General features: G+C 34.3%; 2 protein-coding genes across 4 annotated transcripts in view; one reads left to right on the top strand and one right to left on the bottom strand.

Moving 5' to 3' along the window:
• The window catches only part of GLMN (glomulin, FKBP associated protein), a 35518-nt gene extending 27411 nt beyond the window's left edge, over positions 1–8107 (top strand). For all 3 annotated transcript variants that reach the window (XM_040470982.1, XM_040470980.1, XM_040470981.1), the window contains 4 exons: positions 283–346; positions 6682–6805; positions 7664–7746; positions 7853–8107. In XM_040470982.1, the coding sequence (XP_040326916.1) occupies positions 283–346; positions 6682–6805; positions 7664–7746; positions 7853–7969 (388 nt within the window). In that variant the 3' untranslated portion in view covers positions 7970–8107. The remainder of the gene's footprint in view (positions 1–282; positions 347–6681; positions 6806–7663; positions 7747–7852) is intronic.
• A 903-nt stretch (positions 8108–9010) lies between these two features.
• CUNH1orf146 (chromosome unknown C1orf146 homolog) overlaps positions 9011–24843 on the bottom strand; it is a 57483-nt gene continuing 41650 nt past the window's right edge. The window contains exons 2-6 of the mRNA XM_040470974.1: positions 21275–21386; positions 12234–12324; positions 10593–10761; positions 10125–10203; positions 9011–9242 (exon numbers count right to left, since the gene is read on the bottom strand). Coding sequence (XP_040326908.1) covers positions 9108–9242; positions 10125–10203; positions 10593–10761; positions 12234–12324; positions 21275–21343 — 543 coding nt within the window. The 5' untranslated portion in view covers positions 21344–21386 and the 3' untranslated portion in view covers positions 9011–9107. The remainder of the gene's footprint in view (positions 9243–10124; positions 10204–10592; positions 10762–12233; positions 12325–21274; positions 21387–24843) is intronic.

Here is a 24843-nt window from a genome sequence, read left to right as displayed (position 1 = left end):
AAGCATTTATAAAGGAATCTTAAAATTCAGGATGCAAGAGATGATACTCTCAAGTATTAAAAGATAACAATGCTCCCTTATAATTTTCACAGTTGTTATTTTGTGAACTTGAAGAACAAGAGTGATAATTACTACTACAAAAGATGTGTTAAAGGGAATAGTTTCTAATGGCAAATATAATTGTAAAAATATACCCAAGGTTTTAACTTATTTTATTCATTGAAATTGCTGATTATATAATACTGTATTGTAAATAACCAGTTATGTGTTTTTAATTAACAGGATAATGGCTTCATTAAATTTATTGAGATATTTGGTTATCAAAGATAATGAAAAAGACAATCAAGTAAGTGAAATTTTTAAAAATTAAACTGAGTATATTCAAAATGCACAAGCCAATATTTAATATCTTACCCAGCTACAAAGTCTGGGAGACATGTCAGTAAGAATTCTGAAACATGAAGTGAATTCTTAGGAGCTCTTACTACTTCACATCCAGCTTCCCTTTCAATTTCTCTTTTTTAACCCTTGCCATCTTGCTGTAAGCATTGCTTTTAGCCCTGTCAGGTAGGTAAGTTGCAAGTCGTAAGTTAACTAAACTTTTGGAGCCCAGCATATATTTCGGTGTCTTGCTCAGTTGCCTCCACCTGTAGTTCACGATTGTAAGTCTAAGATGTCTAAAATAAAATCATCTGATAATTTGATATCCTCTAATTGAAGCATTTTCAGCACTAAAATCTGTTAATAGCACCTTTTGGATAATGTGTGGGAAGTGATTTGTTTTTTTTCTTTAAATAGTGCATCATTAGAGGTATTCAATGAAGACAAAACTTTGAGGAAGATTTGTCATACAGTAAAATTAGATTTGCTTTTTATCTTCCCCTCTCTTTCTACCTATTCTAATAGTTGTTTTCCCACAATGTGTCATCTCTATTTAAATTGTAACTACCTAAATTACATGTGTTGTTAATCTGGTTTTAGTTTTTTTTTTTTTTAAGAAAGTAATAAAAGAAATTAAAGTAATTGGTTTTTATGTAAGGATGCCAGAGAGCTTTTTTAAAGAAAATTTAAGTCAGTCATGATTTGGAATGAGAAGTTTGTAAGTAGCAATTTCCTTCCCTCTTGACTGAATTTAGTAGATGCAGGGTTTTGACCTGTTTATCCCTCTTCAGCCAGAAACAGTTACTTGCTATTATTGACTAGTGCTTATTCTCTACAGGGTGCTTATTTTTCCCCTACATCTTGCAGTGAAGTTTTCCAAACATACAACCAAAGTGAAATATAATTTTACAATATCACACTGACTTACCACCAAGATGCTACCATTAACATTTTACTCTACTTTTATCATGTCTCCATCTCTCTACCATCTATTCATCAGTCTATTTTTTATGCATTTCATAGTAAACTGTATGCAGAGAGCATACTTGCCCCTACATATTTCAGCATATATTTCAATAGAGTTAAATATCCGTCTGTAGTTTTTCTTTGAGATAACATTTACATAAAATGAAATGCACAAAATTTAAGCGAATATCTCTGAGTTGTAGCAAATGGATAGGATTAATCCAAGTCTTTTTTTTTTTTTTTTTTTTTTTTTTAATTTGAGAGAGAAAGCGAGAGCAGAGGAGAGGGGCAGAGGGAGAGCAAGAGAATCTTAAGCAGGCTTCATACTCATTGCAGAGCCTGATGTGGGGCTCAGTCCCACAACCCTGGAATCATGACCTGAGCTGAAATCAAGAGACACTCAACCAACTGAGCCACCCAGGCACCCCTTATCCAAATCTTTATCAAATGTAAAACACTGTTGTCATCAGAAGTTTGCTGTGTCCTTTTCTGCCTTTTTTTTTTTTATAGCTTTTCAAAGATAATATAGGCTTAGGAAGGATCTTTAACTTGCAGAAGGGCCCATACCTAGTAAGTGGTAGAGACAGCCATGACCCCAGGCAATGGCCAGAACCTTTGAATCACAGTATATCCTGATTCCTAAAGGAGCTTGTGGTAAAAACAGAAAAGCTAACAAGTGATATTCAGCAGCATTGGAGGCCCTGAGGCTTCAGGAGGGTGTCCTTAGGGTATGGTATAAGTTTTTACTTTTTTAGTTATCATGAAAGGCCACACCTAGAGATGACCTAATTTGACTGTCAGGGAGAAATAATATCTTCTTGATTAGGAGTGTTAGATTTATTAGGTATGGAACACTGTACTGCAGGGACAGCAGATGGGCCTCTGCATAGAGAGGGAAAACAGAGCAGTTTAGCATTGTGCAATATCTGCTATTATGCCCGTAGATAATGCCTTTTATTTGGCTTGAACATTAAATGGTGAAGAAAAGGATACAACCAGTTTACAAGATTGCTTTATTATTTACTGGTTTAAAAAAATTTCTTGGGATTCAAATATCCCAAAGTATTGCCATGCAAGTTACCATAAGAATTATTATACCAAAGAGATTAGCAAAAAAACTCAGTCCAAGATGGGCAACCTGTTATCTTTGAGGCAGGTTAAGAGCCTGTTTGTTCATCATAGAAGTATTTCTCCCAAGTGCAGTTATAATAGGTCATGTATATACATGACAGGTAAATCTGTGTGCTATGGCTGATCAAAAAATGACAGCTTCTGAGTTTTTATACATTTTGATTAAGGAAGAATCAAAATGATACCCTAGTGAGGCTGAATTATGGGTAGTTTTATTCAAAAAGACTCCTACCAGTACCTGTTTTTGATCAGTTAAGCATGCTGGCGAGGGTAACTAGCCAGATAAAAAGCTGAAAAGCAGTCAGAATGGTATACAGGGATATTAAGAGGATCATTCAAATACAAAACAAAGTGATTCATAATTGAATAATCATCCATTTCTTTTCCTGCTCTTCTGGATTGCTGTCAGCTGACTTATTCTTTTCATATGTCATTCCCCTCTTCACCCTATTTCATTTCTCTTTATCTCTTCTAAGTTATAGGCACCTTCTCCCATACTTCAGATTCAACAAAACTTTTCTTGAACCTCCATCTCTTCTTTTTTTTTAAGTGTATTTATTTTTTTTTCAATATATGAAATTTATTGTCAAATTGGTTTCCATACAACACCCAGTGCTCATCCCAAAAGGTGCCCTCCTCAATAACCATCACCTACCCTCCCCTCCCTCCCACCTCCCATCAACCCTCAGTTTGTTCTCAGTTTTTAAGTTGAACCTCCATCTCAACTGGCAAAACCAGCTTACTGATTTTGAGAGAGAGAATGCACAAGCGGAAGTGGGGAAGGGTCAGAGAGAGAGGGAGAGAGAATCCCAAGCAGCTCCCACACTGTCAGCACAGAGTCTGATGTGGGGCTCAATCTCACGACCATGAGATCATGACCTGAGCCAAAATCAAGAGTCACATGCTTACCTGACTGAGCCACTCAGGCACCCCCAACCTAGTTTTTATTAATGATATGTTAAATGTTAGTTGTTTTAAATTACAATAATTTATTCTAATACACAGTCCATAATAATTTTATCCCTCACTGTCTGTCCTATCTACTCATACCCTTGTCCATCTGCCTGCTTGTCCATTCTTTGTCCTAAATAATTTGTGCTTATAATGTGTACAATGAAAACAAGGTCAAAGGAAACAATGTGAGATTGTAAAGGCTACAAGAATTGGGAATTTTTAAAAATTGAATTGTATAATATAGGCATATATGCTTTTCATTTAGGAAAATAACTGTATCTGGCATATATACACATACATATAATCCTGTGTAATCCATATTTTGGGTTTTCATTTATTGAAACATATCCCTTGTGTATTATTTGCTGAGCAAGAAGACTTCAGGTGACACACATTCCTTATTATTACAGTATTAATATTAGAAACAGTAGAAGTTCTACAATACTACTTCATAAATAAGTATCATATGCTTTGTAAATAAGAATAAATAATTCTTCATAAATAAGAATCATATTCAAATAAGGAGAAAGGGGAAAACTGGGTGTTATTTGTTTCCTTCCTTTATTTCTTCAGTGTCATGGCTGATTCCTGACAGGTCCCTGTCTGTTCTGGCAATAAATTTCATTATGTGTCAGAACTGCCTAGTCTTCCTTTTGTGAGATAGACTCCAGTGGATTTTGAAATATATAGGTAAGCTTTACAACTGAAAGAATTTAACTACATTAAGTGAGTCTACTTGGGTAAAAATTAAAAACAAGCATTTGTTGGGTGCCTGGGTGGTTCAGTCTGTTAAGTGTCCGACTTCAGCTCAGGTCATCACCTCATGGTTTGTGAGTTTGAGCCCCACGATGGGCTCTGTACTGACAGCTCAGAGCCTGGAGCCTGCTTCAGATTCTGTGTGTCCCTCTCTCTTCCCCTCCCCTGCTCATGCTGTCTGTATCTCTCAAAAATGAATATATGTTAAAAAAAATTTTTTAGAAAAAAAGCAAGCATTTGTGAGAACATCACATCTTTATCCTTATTGTAACTATTTAAAATTCTTAAGTTACTTTTTCTAGACATTGAAGATAAAAGAAATCTTAAAATGATTTTCCTTGTGGTATTTTTTTTAAAGACCTAGTAACCTTAATTTTAAGAGAGGGAATATTCTTATTTCCACAACTTCTTCACTCCTACATGCTTCTAAAATTACAGTTCATCATATGAAAGATTTGTAGAATTAGCTGGACAGAATTCCCAACAGATTTGCTGTAGCCTAATTTTGCCACATGTTTTTATTGCCTTATTACAAGTTTTATAACGTGTTGTATGTTAAAATAAATTGCTATTAAAAACAACTAAAGTCTTAATAAAGACCTCCTAGATTTTCACTGTCCAATATAGTAGGTGGTAGCCACATATGACTATTTAAAATTAGGATTAAAAAACATTTTCAATTAAAATTTTTCTTCCTCATTGGCATTGGATAGGGCTATTTTATTTTTTTAGAGAGAGAGGACATGAACCCGGGTGGGGGAGAGAGAGAGGGAAAGAGAATCATAAGCAAGCTCCATGCTCAGTGCAGAGCTTGATGCAGGGCTCAATCCCACCACCCTGGGATCATGACCTGAGCTGGAATCAAGAGTCAGATGGTCAGCCAATCAAGTCACCCAGGTGCCCCTGGATGGGATCATTGTATCTTTTTTTTTTTTTTTTTAACATTTATTTATTTTTTGAGAGAGACACAGAGAACGTGAACGGGGGAGAGGCAGAGAGAAGAGAGGAGTCACAGATTCCAAACCAGGCTCCAGGCTCTGAGCTGTCAGCATGGAGCTCAATGCGGGGCTCTAACTCACAAACCTGAGAGATTTGTGACCTGAGCCCAAGTAAGATGCCTAAGCGACTGAGCTATGAAGGTGCCCCTTGGATCATTGTATCTTTTTTTTTTAATTTTTTTTGGTGTGTTTATTTATTGATTTAGAGAGAGACAGTGATAGAGACAGAGCATGAGCGGGGGAAGGGCGAAGAGAGGGAGACAGAATCTGAAGCAGGCTCCAGGCTCTGAGCTGTCCACACAGAGCCCAATGCAAGCCTCAAACTAAAGAACCACGAGATCATGACATGAGCCAAAGTCAGACACTTAACCGACTGAGGCACCCAGGCGCCCCGGATCATTATATCTTAACATATGGTCCTAATCACAATCATCTGGGTATTCTTTTATGTGCATAAATGCAAATTCCTGGGTTCAGCCCTAAATCTACTCAAAGTCTCCGAGTAAAGCACAGAAACCTACATTTTTAACTAGCACATTGACATTTAAGAACTTCTATATAACTATGAATAAAATCTATTTTATGACATATTTGTATACATGATAAAAGATACTATTTGGAACTGAATAATCAAAACTTGAATACAAAATAGGCTTTCAAGTGATCCACTTTTAGTTAAGGATAATTGGGTTCCTAAGTTTCCCTTTTTCACCTATTTTCCTTTGTAAAGAGCCCCTGGAAACTTTTAATAAAATTAATGAATTTTCTCTCTCTTCTTCTACCTCCTCTTGTTCTCTCCTGTCTCCTTTCTCTTTCCCATGACCCACCCCTCCCCTCTCATTTCCCTTTCTTCCTTTCTAATAAAATTAAGACTTTGTGACTCCCCTCCTTTGAGTAATATAAGAGGAAATGCTCTTGGCATAAAAACTTCTAATATGGATGACAGAATAACCCTAAGCTGTCCTAGGCAGGTAAAATTTCTATCTACATGGATCACTAGAAAGTTCATTAATTAACAGCTTTATGTTAGAAATGTTTCCATTAATAGAGAAGGGAAAGAATCCTCTAGAACTAGATCTGTGACAAGGCTGTCAATTGAAAGATCATGAATTGAAGGAATATATAAGGTAGTCATTGTAGGGATGGTTTTTACAGGAAAAGAAATGTCTCATCATATGGATTATTCTCAAATAATTTTCTCACGGATAAAACTTGTATGTTACACATCTCAAAGTCAGGAGCTGTCCAGATGGTGTAGGAATGAGTGTAGTATCCAGAGTACATTTTTGTTTTGATTGGTATTTTATTTTGATTGGTATTCACATAAAATAACTAAATGTATGCATGAATGTGTTATTAAATAGTAAACTACCTTGGAAGGCAAGGATCAGATTTTATTTTTGTTTCTTGAGCTCTTAACATGTGTTTAATAATAGTGGGCAATCAAAAAATGTTGAACCAAATAACTAATTCTTTCATTAATTCTTCTGAACAGACTGGATTATGGACAGAACTTGGAAAGATTGAGAATAATTTCTTAAAGCCACTCCATACAGGACTTAATATGTCAAAAGCACATTATGAAGCAGAAATTAAAAATAGCCAAGAAAATAGCCAAGGTTGGTAATGTGTATTTCATTTTTAGTTAGGTCTAAAAATTAGTCAAATTTTAGAACTGTTATGTATATTCAAAACAAAGAACTCTCTAATATCATAGTTGTTTATTTTATAACAAACAAGGAACCATGACAGTTAAGTCATTTCATTTATAATTAAAATGATTTTTAACAGATCTGTAAAGCCAGTTGAAATTGAAATTGGGTTAACAAAGATTTAAAACAAATTGAAGTATATTCTGGTTTAAAACCAGATTAAGATCAAATTCTGATTAAGAATCTAACTGTATTACAAGTGTTTCTGTTTGTATATTTCACTAACTTTGGTATGGCTCTGTCCATCCCCCCACCTGTCCTCACCGCCAACCTCACTCTCAAGTAAATCTGTATAAATTACAAAAAAGAATCTCAGATTCAGAATTACTTTTTAAAGTCGGCAATTCTACTATAATGATCTTCTGCTCTTTTCTATGTATCTGTGGGGATATTTCTTTTTTTTTTTTTTTTTTAATTTTTTTTTTCAACGTTTATTTATTTTTGGGACAGAGAGAGACAGAGCATGAACGGGGGAGGGGCAGAGAGAGAGGGAGACACAGAATCGGAAACAGGCTCCAGGCTCTGTGCCATCAGCCCAGAGCCCGACGCGGGGCTCGAACTCACGGACCACGAGATCGTGACCTGGCTGAAGTCGGACGCTTAACCGACTGCGCCACCCAGGCGCCCCTGTGGGGATACTTCTTAAAGGCATTACTAGAAATTTCTTTTTAGTGTAACAGATACATAATAATGAAAGTAGGTTATAAATTGATTATTGAAATCTGAGAGATTTTTAATGGTTAAATTTTTTTCTTCCCTTAACAGATGTCCAGAAATCTAAAGATCTTTGTTCTGTAACTGTAGGTGGAGAAGAGATCCCTAATATGCCACCTGAAATGCAGCTTAAGGTATATCTGAAATTTTCCTAAGCTACATCCAGCTGAGGACTTTCTACTTTGTTTTTTTGCTTTAACAGCAACATTAATATAACACTAACTTTCCTTGGCATTGCAGGTTCTACATTCAGCTCTTTTCACATTTGATTTGATTGAAAGTGTTCTGGCTCGAGTAGAAGAACTCATTGAAATAAAAACAAAGTCTACCCCTGAAGAAAATATTGGGATAAAATGAACCTCCATTTCCCAAAATAAAAACAAGTAAAATACTGTATTTTCCATTATGATTATTTAATATCTTTATAAAAACTTTTCTGTAAAATACTAGAAAAATAAATGTAACCTTTCTCAGTTATTGGTTTCTGTGATGACACATTATGGATCAGTAGTATTCTTTGGTTTTAAAAAGATAATCTATCTAGATGGTAATGATGCCCATATATGTATTCTAAATCCTACTACTGAAAATCCAATACAAACTAATAATTTTATGTTATAACTTCATAAAATGTAGTTGAATTGCCTTTATGCATTCATACAGTTGTAGTGAGTTTATAAATACATTGATACACTTTATGTTCCAGTTAGATGCTATGACACATTTTAGAACTCCTAGTGTTGGGGCACCTGGGTGGCTCAGTCGGTTAAGTGTCCGACTTTGGCTCAGGTCATGATCTCACAGTGAGTTCAAGCCCTGCGTTGGGCTCTGTGCTGACAGCTCAGAGCCTGGAGCTTGATTTGGATTCTGTGTCTCCCTATCTCTGCCCTTTCCCAGCTCACACTCTGTCTCTCTCTCTCAAAAATAAATAAACATAAAAAAAAAATAGAACTCCTAGTGTCAAATAAGATATCACACCACTCTAAAAGTGTACACAGAAGTTTTCAGTTGGGCCAGTTGGCTGCTTCTCTTAATTTCCCTTCCTTTCCTTGCCTCAGGAGGAGTCTTAGGGGGCAGAGTTCCATCACCACCTCTCTAGCAGCAGTTACAACATGAAAAGCATCTGCAAAGATTAATTTTAGAAAATACTGGCAGCCTTTGTGGAAAAGCTAAAAAGTGTATGTGACTTTCCTTTTAGTCTAAGGGGCTAGTTAAAAAATGCTGTGTTTTTATTTTGTAGTAAATACTTATCCATCCAACTTAATTTGTATCATTAAAAAACTGCATCTGACTTTTTAAATATATGTATGTACCAATGTTTTCTAAACATTATTAAAGGAATTACTCAACAAAACTGAAAATAAATCATTTTTGGTCATATCCATTTTATTTAAAATTTTCAAAAGTCTTTAAAGTAAATATATATTTTAACATTATAATTTAAGTGGTCTAATTATTTTAATATTCTTCCAAAAGGACATTTGTAATTGATACTCTAGTTTGGGTTAAATGAATCACTACTCAGTTTTAACTTTTGAAGTGTTTTCCAAACAGGACTTTGCTCAATGATGTAAGCCTCAGTTGTTACCATTCTATAGCAGATGTTATCTATGTATGGTTTGGAGGCCATCTGTAAGAAGTTATAAACATGCAACATTATTTACAGAAATAAATTATTTTTACAGGGTCATATAAAAAGATAAACTTTTACTTATTCAACAAGTATCAAATCACCTTCTGTGCTAAATACTGTGCGTGAGTTAAGTCAGTAAAAGAAAAATACCTGAGCTCTGTCTTTAAGGAATTTCAAACAAGTCAAAAGAATACTTTAAGAATTGCTTTAATGAAGATCTGTTCCAAGTATAAGAGTAAGAAACACCTAACTCTGCCTAGGGCACACTTCACAGAGGACAAGCATGAAAAGAAAATGGTAACTTGTGAAGTGAAGATCATTCTATAAAATAAAATGTTTGTACTTTGAGGCACCTGCGTGGCTCAGTCGGTTAAGTGTCCAACTCTTGATTTCAGCTCAGGTCATGATCTCCCTGGGGCTCTGAGCTGACAGTGTGGACCCTGCTTGGGATTCTCTCCCTCTCTCTCTCTGTCTCTCTGCCCCTCCCCCTGCTCATGCGCACACGTGCTCTCTCAAAATAAGTAAGTAAACTTTAAAAAAGAATGCACTTTGACAGTTCTTGACTACAACCTGATCAATAATTATATTTTAGAACTTAAAGGAAGATTTAAGTAACCAGTAGGACCAACACAATGTATATATGCCAAATGCTCTTTTGGCCTAAAATTAGTCATTGTGGTAATGACTACCAGAAGTAAATTGAGAAGACTTGAGAGGCTGAGTTCAGGCTTTCAAGAGTTGCATGCTGAAAGAGCAACTTCTCTGAGGGGAACAGAAACAGTATTTGTCAATCCTGCTCAAGAGAGTGTGCATTTTGAAGTCAAGAACCTTAAAATCTATGAGTTTTTATGTATGTGTCATTTTCCTCAGGTGACTCACCTTAGCTATAGTGCACATAAGATTAATAGCATCTACTGTGTTGTGTACTGGAAGTATCCGTAAGTTACTACCCAGGAATCTGAAAAATAATTCATAAGTTAAATACATTATATAACTTATATAGACATCTGTTAAGTAAGCAGAAAGGAGAGAGAAAGCTCTTGTCATTTATTTATGCCCTGCCCTATTCCACAGAGGATATGATAAACTTTATAGCCAGGATTGAACAGACTAAAATGTTCACTTTTGTTTTGGTCTTGCAGGAGAATCTCAGAAATCAACATGAACTCTGAAACTTGTTACCCTCATTCTTGGAATACCCATTAGGCCTGCATTTTGTTAACTGTGACAAGTTAATATTATAACATTTATTTTTTGGCAGAACGCAATTCACCTGTTTAAAAGGATTAAGAACGAAAGTGAGCATATTGTAATTTAAGAAAAGTCTATAGTACTATTCATCCATACCTCTGCTGAATCCTGAACATCAGTTTCCATTCCTCAGGCCCATGGAAGGCAGCAGACAGAACCAAAAAGCTATTTTGGTGAATATTAGTAAACTTCTCAATTTTGGCTAGAAATATTTCTTCAGCTGATGTAAAGCATTCTTTAGCATCCATCAATAAAAATGCAACTCCTAGGAAAGGTGAACAAAATATAAAACATCACTTTGTCATAATAATAAAATATTTTGTAAACTCCACAAAATCAACAAAAATTCATATAGCTGGTTAAGTGTACAGGACCTAAACCCATAAGGAACAGAAGTTACTATAACAAAATTCTTAAACTACAAAATGATTTTGGTAATTCTTTGAAGTGCTCTATATAAAAGGATGGCTTATTCTAAATAAGAGGAAAAATGTTTTTGGTCATCAGTTTCTGATGATGGCACTGTATACATAGTAATGCCTAATTTTAGTGAAAAGTTTTTTTGTGTGTTATAATGATTTTTTTTAAAGCTGAAAATCAAAGGAAGATAAGCCTTCAATTGTTTCTTGAAGAAACCTTTGTAGAGAATATTAACTATTACATACATTAATATACTCGATAAGCAGTTACCTAGGATTTTTGAAAAAGTATCAGGCCTGTGAGAATAGTCCTGAAAGGAAATTTGATCTAATTATAGCACTTTAAATGATGAGGAGTAGACAATCTGAGGAAAGTGATTATATACTAATTGAGTGAAGTTGGGCAATTTATATAAACCTCTTTGAACCTAAGTTCCCCCATCTGTAAGATGGCAATAATAATTGTTCATGGGTTTGTTGAGAGGATTCAATAAGATACAGTATATAAAGTGGCCAAGGCACATAGGAGGTATTCAAGAACATTTCACTTCTCCCTAGTGGGCTCTTTATTCAACCAGGAAGGATGAGTTTGAAGTTGGACCACTTTCAGCCTGGAGTTTTATTTCTAGTAGCTTTTGAAAGCTGCCTGTCTTCCAAAACCTCTGCTAAAGTATCAGTCTGTCTGCAACCCTCCTGATAAAATTCTTTACCTCCACCTTTTATCACTTCAGTCATTTCCCTATCACAAAACTATGCTTTGTGCTGCCCCCTTTCCATTGTCCCAGGCTTCTCATCTCCTAATCTAATTCCTTCCTCTATTTTGCCCATGACCATTGTACAGTTTTATGATTCGCGGAACTTCTATTTGTCTCCATTTGATTCTTTTCTTTTAGTATTTGTTTATGTTATATTCATCAAAATCATGTACAAAATCATGAAAAAGCATTCTCCTATATTGTTTTTGTATATGGCTTTTGACCAATGTGACGTTGGCCTCTTCATTAATACTGGTAACATTTCAAGTACTGACTGTTGGAGAGGTGGCTTTGTTCTATTTTCATCTTAGTTCCAAAACAAGTAGTTTTTAATATCTTCTACCACACTCCACTGGTTCAGCTTTAGTTCAACAATTGTAATCTAAAAAGAAATGCATGTTGTAATCGGCCACATGCACTACTTTTGCAGCAGTAATAGTTTTATACATTTACCTCTCTGAAAAGATAGTACCTTAAGCTTATTACCTGGTTACTGAACTACCAGTATTAGAATTTATACTTCTATGTTTTATAAGAAACTTAAGACAGCAAATATACTGTACCAGAAAGAGAAAAGATAATTGATCCATTTTCCACTGAATCTGAATACCGAATCTTGTGGCTTCGATCTAGGGCAGTTGCAACTTCACAACTCTAAAAAACATTTTTTTCAGAAACATAAACTTAAGACATGCTTACAATGATTTTTTGTTAAAGCTAATGAAAAAATTAATTTAATAGCTTCTTTTATAACTATACCACTTCTATATCTGATCATCAAAGGAGACAGTAAATGTGCTCTCTATGGTGAAATTGTAAAAACAAAAATATTTAGTTCTGAAACACACTGTTTGGAAATGAATTGTGTACTAGTTATGTTATTTAGAGACAGAAACAAAAGACAGTATTAAAGAACTAAACTATAAGAAGCAGAGCAAACGCAAAGTTCTTTTAAAAACACAACTTGGAGATGGATCCTGGCATACATTAATATAAATTGGAAGGTGGGTTGTGGTGAGTTTCTTAGATGGCTCAGAGAACCATGAAGTGCCAGATGTACAAAATACCACAAGGAGACAACCAATTCTCCAATTTATTTGTGTATACTACAGTCACTTTTATTATAATTTTAAGATGCTTCAAGCCTTAGGTGAGTCAGAAAACGTATGAACACAGCAACAGGACTTCTGTTTGAATGCCATTTCAAAAACCATCTCATTTTCTATTCTATACAAGTAATTACTTAGATAATTTTATCCAAGCCACAAATGTAAGTGGTTAATAGGGTTTCCCGATTGGTTACAGCTCAAGCTGATTATTCTCCAAGTAGATAAAAATCCCTTAGGTATATTAATTTTATATTTTGCTTTATAACATGTATATTTTAAGTACACAGGCTGGAATTATGTACAAAATATATGATTCCTTTCTGTCCCAAAGAGAGTATTTTGTGCCAAACAGATCCTGACCTAGAGTTCAACTATGGCTCTTCCCATGAGTTTATTTCTGCCGTTTTAAAACTATACACTGATTCCAGCAATGGCAGACTAAGCAATTTAAGCCAAACCTCCTGCTGAAGCAACTAGAAAAGCTGAACAATTTAAAAAATCTTCTTGAATACATCAGAGAGCTAGCAGGATAGTGAACAATTATAAGGCCAAATCCATACAGAAATTCAAAGATATGAGACCAGCATTTAGGCCACCTTTTCCCTGAGGGCATCTGCCAATTCCGAAAGAGCTGACAGGCTAAACACAGCTCCTGATAAAAGTAGAACAGCTCTCACAGGGGCTATAGCCTAGCTTCAAACCATTTCAATCCCAGAAATTGTCTTTAGGTGATACTGTATTACTAGTATTCACAACCATCTTGCAGAACCACTCCCTAGAGCAACCTTTCTCAATCAGGTTTCCTCTTTCGAACTACAAAGAAAATTATCTGAGTGACTATTCTTTCAATTCTCACATAACTAGTACCATTCTAGATGTAATTCATTTATTACATACAATAGATGCTTTAGGGCTCGGACTGACAGATTTTGCAAATAAAAATAAAGAACACCCAGCTGAATTTGAATTTCAGATAAACAACATAATTTTTAGTATAAGTATGTCCCATGCAATATTTGGGATGTACTTATACTAAGTTAATTGCTTACCTAAAACCCAAATATTGTAACTGAATGTCCTGTAATGTATGTAGCAACCCTGCTTAGGTTTTAGGGGTTTAATTCTCTTGTAAAATTAAAGCTTCTTAGAGGAATAGAACACTATTCTAGGCCTCAAATTATTTCTACAGTTTTTCAAATACAAATTCCAATACACAAAAATAATCAGACATACAAAGAGATGATATACTTGGAAGAGAACTATGAGAAACAATAGGCAATAGAAGTAGACTCACAGGGGATACATAAAGTGAAGTTATACCAGATCCATACCTTAAAATAGCAATGTTTACTATGTTCAAGGAGATGAAAGACAAGACTGAGAATTTTGGCTAAGAACCAGAAACTATAAAAGGATGTAACAGATGTGAGTCAGAAAAGCTTCATAAAATATGCGTTAAACCTTTAAAGTAGAAAGGAGTTTATTAAGCAGAAAGTGAAGGAAGAAGATAAATGTGAGAAAAGCATGGACAGAAAAAGTAACAGGCAAAGGCATTCAGAACCAAAAGTAGGATCCTTAGATGATAAGTATGTAAGGTATACACAAGTCAGTTAACTTGAAGATGGTGTTAGGAATAAATGCGTGCATAACCTAAGGACCCATGTATGCCATGTTAATGAATTTTAATCATATTCTATTAGTAGCTACACCTCTAGTGAGTATGGAAGAATGTACAAGATTTGTCAAATCACTATGCTATACACCTGGAAAATATGGTAACACTGTGTCAACTACACTTCAATAAAAAATAATAATAAACTTAAAAAATTCATATGCTATCTGGGGTGCCAACTAAAAGAATGATAATAAAAATAATAAAAGAAAATAATAAAAATAAAAATAAAAAGTACTGAATTAGAAAAAAAAATAGCCAAATTCAAGAGTTAATTTTTCAAATAACTAGGAGCTAAAACTAGATTTTCCAAAGCATATTTTATGGAATATTAGTCCCATGAGATATTAAAATGTATTCCTTATTCAATTAATACTTGGAAACACTGAATATTATTTTATCTCCTTTTGAGGATTTATAATGCATCTGAGCATATGAACAGCTGTTAAGACAGTGCAATAAAAAAATTGTATAAATTTGTTTATACAAGAATTCCAAATACAATCCAATACTTCTTTCTACAAATATAACACCTATCAATATTCTATAAAATTAACATTCTGTCTACCAAATCTACTCATTAGAAAGGAACTATAAATAAAAACAGAAATGAGAAAGGGTACTCAATAACTGATATAGTTAATGAGAAAATTAAATGAATGCCAATATGAAAATTTTAATCACAGAAATGGCAATTTCATAAATTTCAACTTAATAAATTTATCTCTATAATTTAGTAAATTTTTGAAAAAATATTTAATTTATGAAATAGACTCATAACATAGCGCAAAACTTAACTAAGCAAAACCACTATTTTTCTACATTGCATAAAAAAATTAACAGCACAGAAAATTTAATAGTAAAGCACCTTTTACCTTAAAATTTCCATGCTATATAACTACATAGATATAAACAAAAGGAATAAAAAAAAAAAGAATGAAAAAGGAACCCCCCTATTCCCTACAAAACTAGCTCAGAAAGAGAAAACCACAGCCTAATCATTAGTAAATACTCATTCAAAAATAAAATATTAGAAAACCAAATTTTAAGAGAATATGAAAGAAAAATCCACAACGATCAATTAATTTAATCAAGAAATGAAAAGATTAGTCACTTAAGTTCTTCTCAAGAGACAACAAAAACCAATGCAACTGAAAAACTATACACTTATTTATGATTAAAAGAAAAATTTTATAATTAATTAAGCTTAGATGAATATCAATACAGTAAATACTTTATAGCAACAGGTATGTCATATATAGTAAAATACTGGAATTATTCTCATTAAAATCAGAAACACTGTTTTATATGTTTTGGTCACAGCAAAAGGCCATGAGATAAAAATAAGAGATATAGCTGTCAGAAATTCTAATCACAAATTATGACTGCTTCCCTTGAAAATCCCATATAACCAACTGATAATAAATTATGAAAATGCAGTGCAGTGATTAAGAATAAATAACCACAAAAGTGGGTGATGGGTATTGAGGAGGGCACCTGTTGGGATGAGCACTGGGTATTGTATGGAAACCAATTTGACAATAAATTATATTTAATATAAATAAATAGAGTCAATGCAATCATAATAAAAATAAAATAAAATAAAGTAAAATAAAAAAATAAATAAATAAAATAAAATAAAATAAACAAGTAAGTAAGTAAGTAGTAACAAACCAACCACAGGGGCGCCTGGTTAAGTGTCTGACTTCGGCTAAGGTCATGATTTCATGGTTCGTGAGTGTGAGCCCCGTGTGGGGCTCTGTGCTGACAGCTCAGAACCTGGAACCTACTTTGGATTCTCAGTCTCCCTCCCTCTCTGCCACTCCCCCACTTGTGCTCTCTCTTTCTCTCAAAAATAAATAAACATTAAAAAAAAAAATAATAAAAAAATAATAAAAAATAATAATAATAAAAATAAATTACCACAAACTCAAAACTTTCTACTTACAGATTGAAAACATGGGGAAATATTTCATAATAGCAACAAAAACATCAACTATCAAGGTACTTAAAAAGAAACAGAATTGGGAGCCTGGGTGGCTCAGTTGGTTAAGCGTCGAACTTCAGCCAAGTCACGATCTCGCGGTCGGTGAGTTTGAGCCCCGCGTCGGCCTCTGGGCTGATGGCTCAGAGCCTAGAGCCTGTTTCCGATTCTGTGTCTCCCTCTCTCTCTGCCCCTCCCCCGTTCATGCTCTGGCTCTCTCTGTCCCAAAAATAAATAAACGTTGAAAAAAAAAATTTAAAAAAAAAATGAAAAAAAAAATAAAAAAAAAAAAAACAATTAATATGAAGAAAAAATTTCTTAATTATCTGAGAAAATAAAGACTTGAAAAAAAAACGATATATCTCATGTGTTCAAAGGATGGGAAGAATAAATTTTTCCCTCGTTTAATAAATTAGTTCAATTCAAATCAAAAGTGTAATGAATGGAAAATTTTTTTAACTTAAAGTGATTTTGAAGTTCATCTAGAATAAAGTTCGGCAAACTATTTCAGCAGAAGGCCAAATAATAAATATTATAGGCTTGTGAGGCTGCATATGATCTCTGTCACATTTTTTTCTTTTCTTCCTTTCTTCTTCCCTGTCTCCCTCCTTTCTTTCTCTCACCGTCCCTCCTTCCTTCCCATCTTCTTTCCCTCCTTCCTTCTTTCCTTCTTCTTTTCCTTCCTTCCTGTCTCCTTCCTTCTTTCTCTCTCTCTCTCTTTTTTATAAGCCTTTAAAAATGTAAAAACCCTGCTTAATTCATTGACTTGGCAATAACATGCTGTAGGCCAGGGCATACACCATAGTTTTATGATTCCCTGATCAAGAAGAAAAAATACGTTCTAAAAACATATGAGCAGTATGGAAGGAACATGCCTTATTAAGTTTAAGGTATATCACACAACTACAATGAATTTAAAAGTGTGGTAATGATTCAATATTTAATATATACATCAACTGAAGAGAAAACAACAGAATCAGATTCAAAACTATATAATGATTATCTGTATATGAGCATATGTATAGATGTATAACACATATTTAAGGCTGATATATAAAAATTTTATAAGAGCAATTTAAGAAATCTCAGGGAAGAAGCTGTTAAATTTGACTGTATAATAAAAACAGCTGCCTTAATTCCTAAAGATAGAGTAGAAATAAAAATATGCAACTTATGATTTCACAAATACCAAATAAAATTGAAAGGCAAAAAAAAAAACCTTAAGAAAAATCTTAATAGTATAACACAATTTTATATTTTTTAATATTTTAAAGAATAAAAATTTATTATTTATGCCAATAGAAAAAAGGAAAGATAAAATTACAGAAGAAATAAAAATAATGTGTCTGAAAAAATGTTTAATCTCCTTTGTAATCAAAGAAATATAAAATATAAAATACCAAACTAGCAAAGATTTTCTTAAATAACATGTGGAACTGTCATAGGTGAGGATAAGTTGAGCTTCCTATATACTGCTGATGCCACTGTATATAAAAACATCCTGTAGGGTAATTTGACAACACATATCAAAAGTCTTCAAATGGTGCATGTCTCTTTATTTAATGCAACTATTCTATTTCAAAGAATTTTTCTAAAGCAAAAACTAGCAATAAACAAAAAGATTTATGTGTAAGGTAAATGAAGACTCAGCATTTAAAATATAAAAATATAGGAACTACTAGAATAAAAATGGTGGTATCTCCTACTTTCTTTGAAAAGTACACAAAAACCAAAGGAGAATGAGAAACAATAGCAAACTTTCCTTTGTTGAAAGTAGGAAACATGTATAACTCCCAACAAAACACATGAAAAAAGAACAGACTTCTACTTTGAGGGACATTTTTGAAAGCCATGTCTGACAATTTTGGCTCCTCTAGAGAAAGAACATTTCAGCTGTGTCTAATGCTTGTCTCATGAATCATGAACAAAATCCAGTAGTGGAAAGACATATCTTTTACATGAAAACTACAAGTACACACTGAATCTATTTAACTGTGTAACCAACATGAAAATAAGTGCGGGAATTATGGTTATAGAAAAAGTATAAGTGTTATGCACATTTGATATAACTAATAAGTTATAAACACCTAATATAATTGGTGTTTGATTGATATAATTAATAAAAGTCCTGAGGAGAAAAGGAAATGAATAATGTTCTACTTATTGACCCGATTGGCTACATGGTATTCTCTTTATAATAACTCCATTAAATGGTTCATATATACTTTTATGTCCTTTTCTACTTTTCTCTATGTGTATTTCATAAGCTGAAAAAAGTCAAACAAAACAAAACAAAACCCTCAATGGGTGAGTTCAATAGGAATAGAGAAAAATATTGACATGGAACAAAGGACAGTTTAAATTACCTAGATTGCAACCTAAAGACAGAAGAAGTGAAAGGGAAGTCAAAATGCATGGAGAATATTCTGATAAGATCTAACAAACATCTAATGGGAGTTCAGAGAGGAAGGAGCAAGGAAATTGGACAGAGGCAATATTAAAGGAGATGATGGATAAGAACTTGGTAATAACAACAATTTAAAGATTCATGAAGCCTCAAAAGATAAAAAGAAATCTATACCTTAAAACCACAGAATGCCAAAATCTGAAAAGCAGTCAGAGAAGAAAGACAGGTAATCTTCAAGGAAGTGACAAACTGATGCTATCTTATCAACAATAACAATGGAAGTCAGAATCCAGTGAAATGAGTTCCTCAATATGCTGAAACAAAATATCTATAAATTTAGTGAAAATATCTTTCACTTTGGAGTAAATGGAATTCTCATACATTGCTGATGAGAGTATAAAACCATAATTCCCACATTATTTTTATTTTAGTTATACAGATTAGTCACGCAGTTAAATAGATTCAGTGTTCATTTGTAGTAAAACTGAAGAAAGTTTTCCAGTTTCTTATAAAAATAAACATCTGACCCATATGACCCAGCAATTCCATTACTATGTATTTACTAGAGAAATGAAAACACAGATCAACAGACAGACATATAATGAGGTTTACAGCAGCTTACTTAAAAATGGCCCCAAACTGGAAACAACCCAAATGTCCATCTACTGGTGAATAGATAAATAAACTGGGGTATACTCATACAGTAAACTACTACTCAACAATAAAAGGAAACAAACTATTGTAATATGTAACAACATGTAAGCAAGACACAAAAGAATACCAACTGTGTCATTCCATCTATAGGAAATTCTACAATAGGCAAAACCAATTATAGTGATAAGTATCAGATCAATGGTTTACTTGAGGCAGGGGGCTGGAAAAGAAATTACTATAAAAGGACATAAAGGAACTTTCTAGAGTGATGCATATGTTCTATATTTTGATTGTAAAACTCATCAAACTTCACATTTAAAATGAGTGCATTTTATTGTATGTAAGTTATACTTAAATTAAATTGACTTTTAAAACATCTTTAAAAATCAAGGGGAAAACAGAAATATTTTGATATTAACAACAAATGAGAGTAAGGTTTTTACTTCTAGAAAACCCTCATACAGGTAAATTCTAAATTAAATTCTTCAGATAAAAAGAAAGTGATTTAAAAAGAGAAGTCTGAGCCAAAGGAAAAAAAGGAAAGCAAAAACAACAGCAAAGACATGAGTAAATCTAAACAAATGCTAACTTTAGAAAATAAGACTTTGTGGAGTTAAAAAACAGAATTAAACTAAATATGATAACAACAAGAATCTTGTTCTAAGAATGTTCTAAAATTCTTTTGTGATTTAAGATGAGGATAAAGGTAATTATTCACTGTGATTTTGTGGAGCTAAGTATACATGTTAAAATTTCTAGGGCAACCACTAAAATAGTAGAAATAGGGCATATAATTTCCAAAGCTAGTAAAAGAGGGAGAGAGATGGTGATGGGGGGAGGGGGAGAGGTAGAGAGAGAGAGACTGACCAATCAACACAAAAACTAACAAGAAAGGAGAGAAAAAAGAAACAGAAAAGGTGGGACAAATAGGAAAAAACAAGATGATTAAACATAATAAATGAATTATAAAGTAGTTGCTCTTCACACATTAGCATGGATTGCTGGCTTCCTTTCTCAAAATCAGTCTAAAAAAGCTATATAATTAAGAGAGAAACATGAATTCTAGAAACCTAACAAAAAGAAGCATGAAAAAAAATCAGTGAGACTTAAGGCTGTCCTAAACTGGTATGTGTTATGGAGCTAGATGGCTAAAGCTAATAGGGCAAAGTGCAGCTTGAGGCAGCAGTTAGAGGACAGAGTGGATAAAAATCTTATTTTAACTCTTATTCTGTCTCTCTCCTCTTTACTGTGGAATAGTCATATCCTGCCCCTTCACTCTAGACATCAGCTAGTGTTCACAGATAAATACTAGGGCAATGAAGAAATCCTGTTGACTAAGGAGTTAGAAACAGCTGTGGACTGACCAAGTGCCTCAGACATTTAACTTCCCATCCCCTCCCATCCAAACTATGGAGACAGCCTCCTCCTAATGCCACTAAGGTAAAAAAAAATCAGTTTCTGTGGTTTATTTCTTTAAAAACCTTAAATAATATATATGTGCATATGTGTTACTGTTTCTGGAATCCTTTAACATCTCTATTAGAACAGGCTTATAAAGAAAAAAAAGAACTTTAAAAAATTCCCAACCCTCAAATATTTAGAGATGTAAGATGTTGAAAATAGATACAATAAAATTTATAATTTATCTTTAAAATACATTTAGTTTATGTGCTTGCTGATCCACATAACTTTGATAATCAAGCTAAGGATCTTTTAAAATATTGTTCTATGGTTTTTAATTTTTAAATTAAAGATCAATGGCCCAAATGTCTATTTACCTTAAGAGATGAACTAATAATAATGGTGGTTGTCCATTTTATTTTTTCTTTTGTGCCATTTTCAGCCATCTGTCTGTCTTTGGATCAACCCAGCTTCTAACGGTGCCACAATCTGAAAAAAGGTAAAAGGAAACAGGACATGTAGAAATGTTTGATGAATGAGTAAATTAAAGACAGAAATGAAACTGTGTGGGGGCACCTGGATGGCTGAGTCGGTTAAAGTCCAACTCTAGATTTCAGCTCATGTCATGATCTCATAGTCATGAAATCGAGCCCTGCATCAGGCTCCACCAAGGGTGTAGAGCCTACTTAAGATTCTCTCTCTCCCTCTCCCTCTGCTCCTCCCCCACTGGTGCTTTCTAGAAAGAAAGAAACAAACAAGGTTAATGGAGACATTCTAAAGAATATTTGAAAGTTAAAATTTGACACTGAAAATATGTCTTGTTATACATTAAGCTTATCAATACCACGCTTCCTATTGCTAAAAAGGAGATAGTAGACCCAAAACGGAGTCATTTGCACTAAACCCCACATCAGTAAACCAAGACTTAATATCTAACCTAACTTCAGTTTCACCACCCAACCACCCTATCCCTCACTTACCACCCCCCCCCACCCCCCACAATGTAACCTTTAACCAATTGACACTGAATACTTGGTCAGCACTAGTGAAATAATGCAATCAGTAAATCCCTTCCTTTCCCCTCAGGAAAGTAACCTTGCCTGAAAAATGCATTCTTTGCAAATAATTTTTTTCCAACTCCTGTCTTTAAACACTTCCCTTTTTGGGGCATTTCGGTGGCTCAGTTGATTGAGCATCCTACTTCAGCTCAGGTCCTGTCTCATGGTTCATGAGTTCCAGTCCCACACCGGTCTCTCTGTTGTCAGTGCAGACCCTCTTCAGACACTCTGTCCCCCACTCTCTCTGCCCCTTCCCCACTCATTCTCTCTCTCAAAACTAAATAAACAATTAAAAAAAAAAACCTTCCCTTTCCCACAGCTTGGTGGAGTTCCTTTCCCTTGCTAATTGGGATACTGCCCAATTCATGATTCATGGAATAAAGCCAATTTGGTTTTTTTAAAAATATAATTGATTGTCTAACTAGTTTCCATACAACACCCAGTGCTCATCCCAACAAGTGCTATCCTCAATGCCCATCAACAACTTTCCCCTCTCCCCCACCCCCCATCAACCCTGTTTGTTCTCAGTATTTAAGAGTCTCTTATGGTTTATCTCCCTTCCTCTCTGTAACTTTTTTTTCCCCTTCCCCTCTCCCATGGTCTTCTGTTAAGTTTCTCAAGATCCACATATGAGTGAAAACATAAGGTAAATGTACTCAGTTGAATTTTTGCTATTTAACTCTACTAACAATTACTAAAAACAATGGTTCCCATTACAGGGCATCAGGGTTTTCTCCCTTTTCCTTTTTTTTCAGGGTTACTTCAACAAACAAAGCAAAGCACACCTAATTAAAGGTACAGACGCTTCACCACTGAAAGTAATGAGAAGCTCTGTAGAGGACTGAACCATGGGAAAGAGAAGCCAAAATGCAACAGCAGAATGCACACAGCATACACCAGAAACACTGCCAGGAGTGCCAGGCCCCTTTTTAATATAGTGGTACTCTCAGATGCAGGAAACATAACAAGCTTTTAGAACATGCAAAACACTGACAGAAACGTAGTCAAAATGACAAGACAGAGGAATTCTCCCCAAAAGAAAGGTCAAGAAGAAATCATAGCCAGGGGCTTGCTTAAAATAGATATAGGCAATATATCTGAGAATTTAGATCAACAAGAATTTAGATCAACACTCCTAAAACTACTAGGTGGCCTTGAAAAAGCATAGAAGACCCCAGAGAAATCCTTGCTGCAAAGATGAAAGACCTAAAAACTAGTCGGCATGAATTTAAAAAGGCTATAAATGAGATGCAAAACAGGCTAGATACAGTGAAGCAAGATGGAAGAAACAGAGGAGAGAATAGATGAAATAGATGTTAAAATTATGGAAAATCATGAAACTGAAAAAAGAGGGAAAGGAAACTACTAGATCATAAGGGGAGGCATAGAGAACTAACTGATTCCATGAAATGAAGCAATATCCGTATCATAGGGATCCCAGAAGAAGAAGAGTGAGAAAAAGGGGCAGAAAGTTTATTTGAACAAGTTATAGCCGAGAACTTCTCTAACCTGGGAAAAGGAAACAGGCATCCAAGTCCAAGGGAACAGAGAACTCCCTTCAAAATCAACAAAAACAGCTCAAAACCATGACATATGATAGTGAAACTTGCAAAATACAAAGATAAAGGGAGAATTCTGAAAGCAGCTAGGGAGAAAAGGTCCTTAACCTACAAGAGTAGACACATAAGGTTAGTAGCAGACCTGTCCACTGAAACTTAGCAGGCCAGAAGGGAATGGCAGGAAATATTCAATGTGCTAAATAGGAAAAACATGCACCCAAGAATCCTTTATACAGCAAGTCTGTCATTCAGAACAGAAAGAGACATAAAGACTTTCCAAGACAAATGAAAATTAAAGGAGTTAATGACCACTAAACCAGCCCTACAAGAGATCCTCAGGGTGACCCTGTGAGTGGAAAGCAGCAAAGACTACAAAAGACCAGATAACACCACCAGAAACACCAAATCTACAGATAATACAGATAATAATAATAAATTCAGATCTTTCAATAATCACTCTGAAAGTAAATGGACTAAATGCTCCAATGAAAAGACACAAGGTAGCAGAATGGATAAAAAAACAAGATCTATCTATATGCTGCCTACAAGAGACCCATTTTACACCTAAGGACACATGCAGGGTGAAAGTGAGGGGATGGAGAGCCATCTATCATGCTAATGGAAGTCAAAAGAAAGCCAGAGTAGCAATACTTATACCAGACAAACTAGATTTTAAAACGAAGACTGTTACAAGAGATGAAGAAGGGAATTATACCATAAGTAACGGGGTTTATCCATCAAGAATATCTAACAATTGTAAATATTTATGCTAACATGGAAGCACCCAAATATGTGCATCAATTAATCACAAACATAAACAAACTCATCGATAATAATACCATTATAGTAACAGACTTTAATACTCCACTCAGCAATGGACAGATGAAGTTAGGAGAAAATCAGCAAGGAAACAATGGCTTTGAATGACACATTGGACCAGATGGACTTAACAGATATATTCAGAACATTTCACCCTCAAAAGCACCATAATACACATTCTTCTTGAGTGTACATGGAACATTCTCCAGAACAGATCACATACTGGGTCACAAACCAGCCCTCAACAAGTACAAAAAGATCAAGATCATATCATGCATCTTTTCAGATTACAACACTATGAAACTTGAAATCACCCAAAAGAAAAAATTTGGAAAGCCCTCAAATACATGAAGGTTAAATAACATCCCAGTAAAGAATGAATGGGTTAACCAGGAAATTAAAGAATAAAATACACGGAAGCAAATGAAAATGAAGACATACAGTGCAAACATTTTGGGATATAGCAAAGGCAGTCCTAGGAGGAAAACACATTGCAATTGTGGCCATCTT

The sequence above is a fragment of the Herpailurus yagouaroundi genome, unplaced genomic scaffold (assembly GCF_014898765.1).
Source record: "Herpailurus yagouaroundi ecotype Mexico unplaced genomic scaffold, PumYag 77, whole genome shotgun sequence".
Taxonomy (NCBI): domain Eukaryota; kingdom Metazoa; phylum Chordata; class Mammalia; order Carnivora; family Felidae; genus Herpailurus; species Herpailurus yagouaroundi.
Note: the sequence above shows the minus strand (reverse complement) of the source record. Positions and strands in the feature narration are given on the sequence as shown.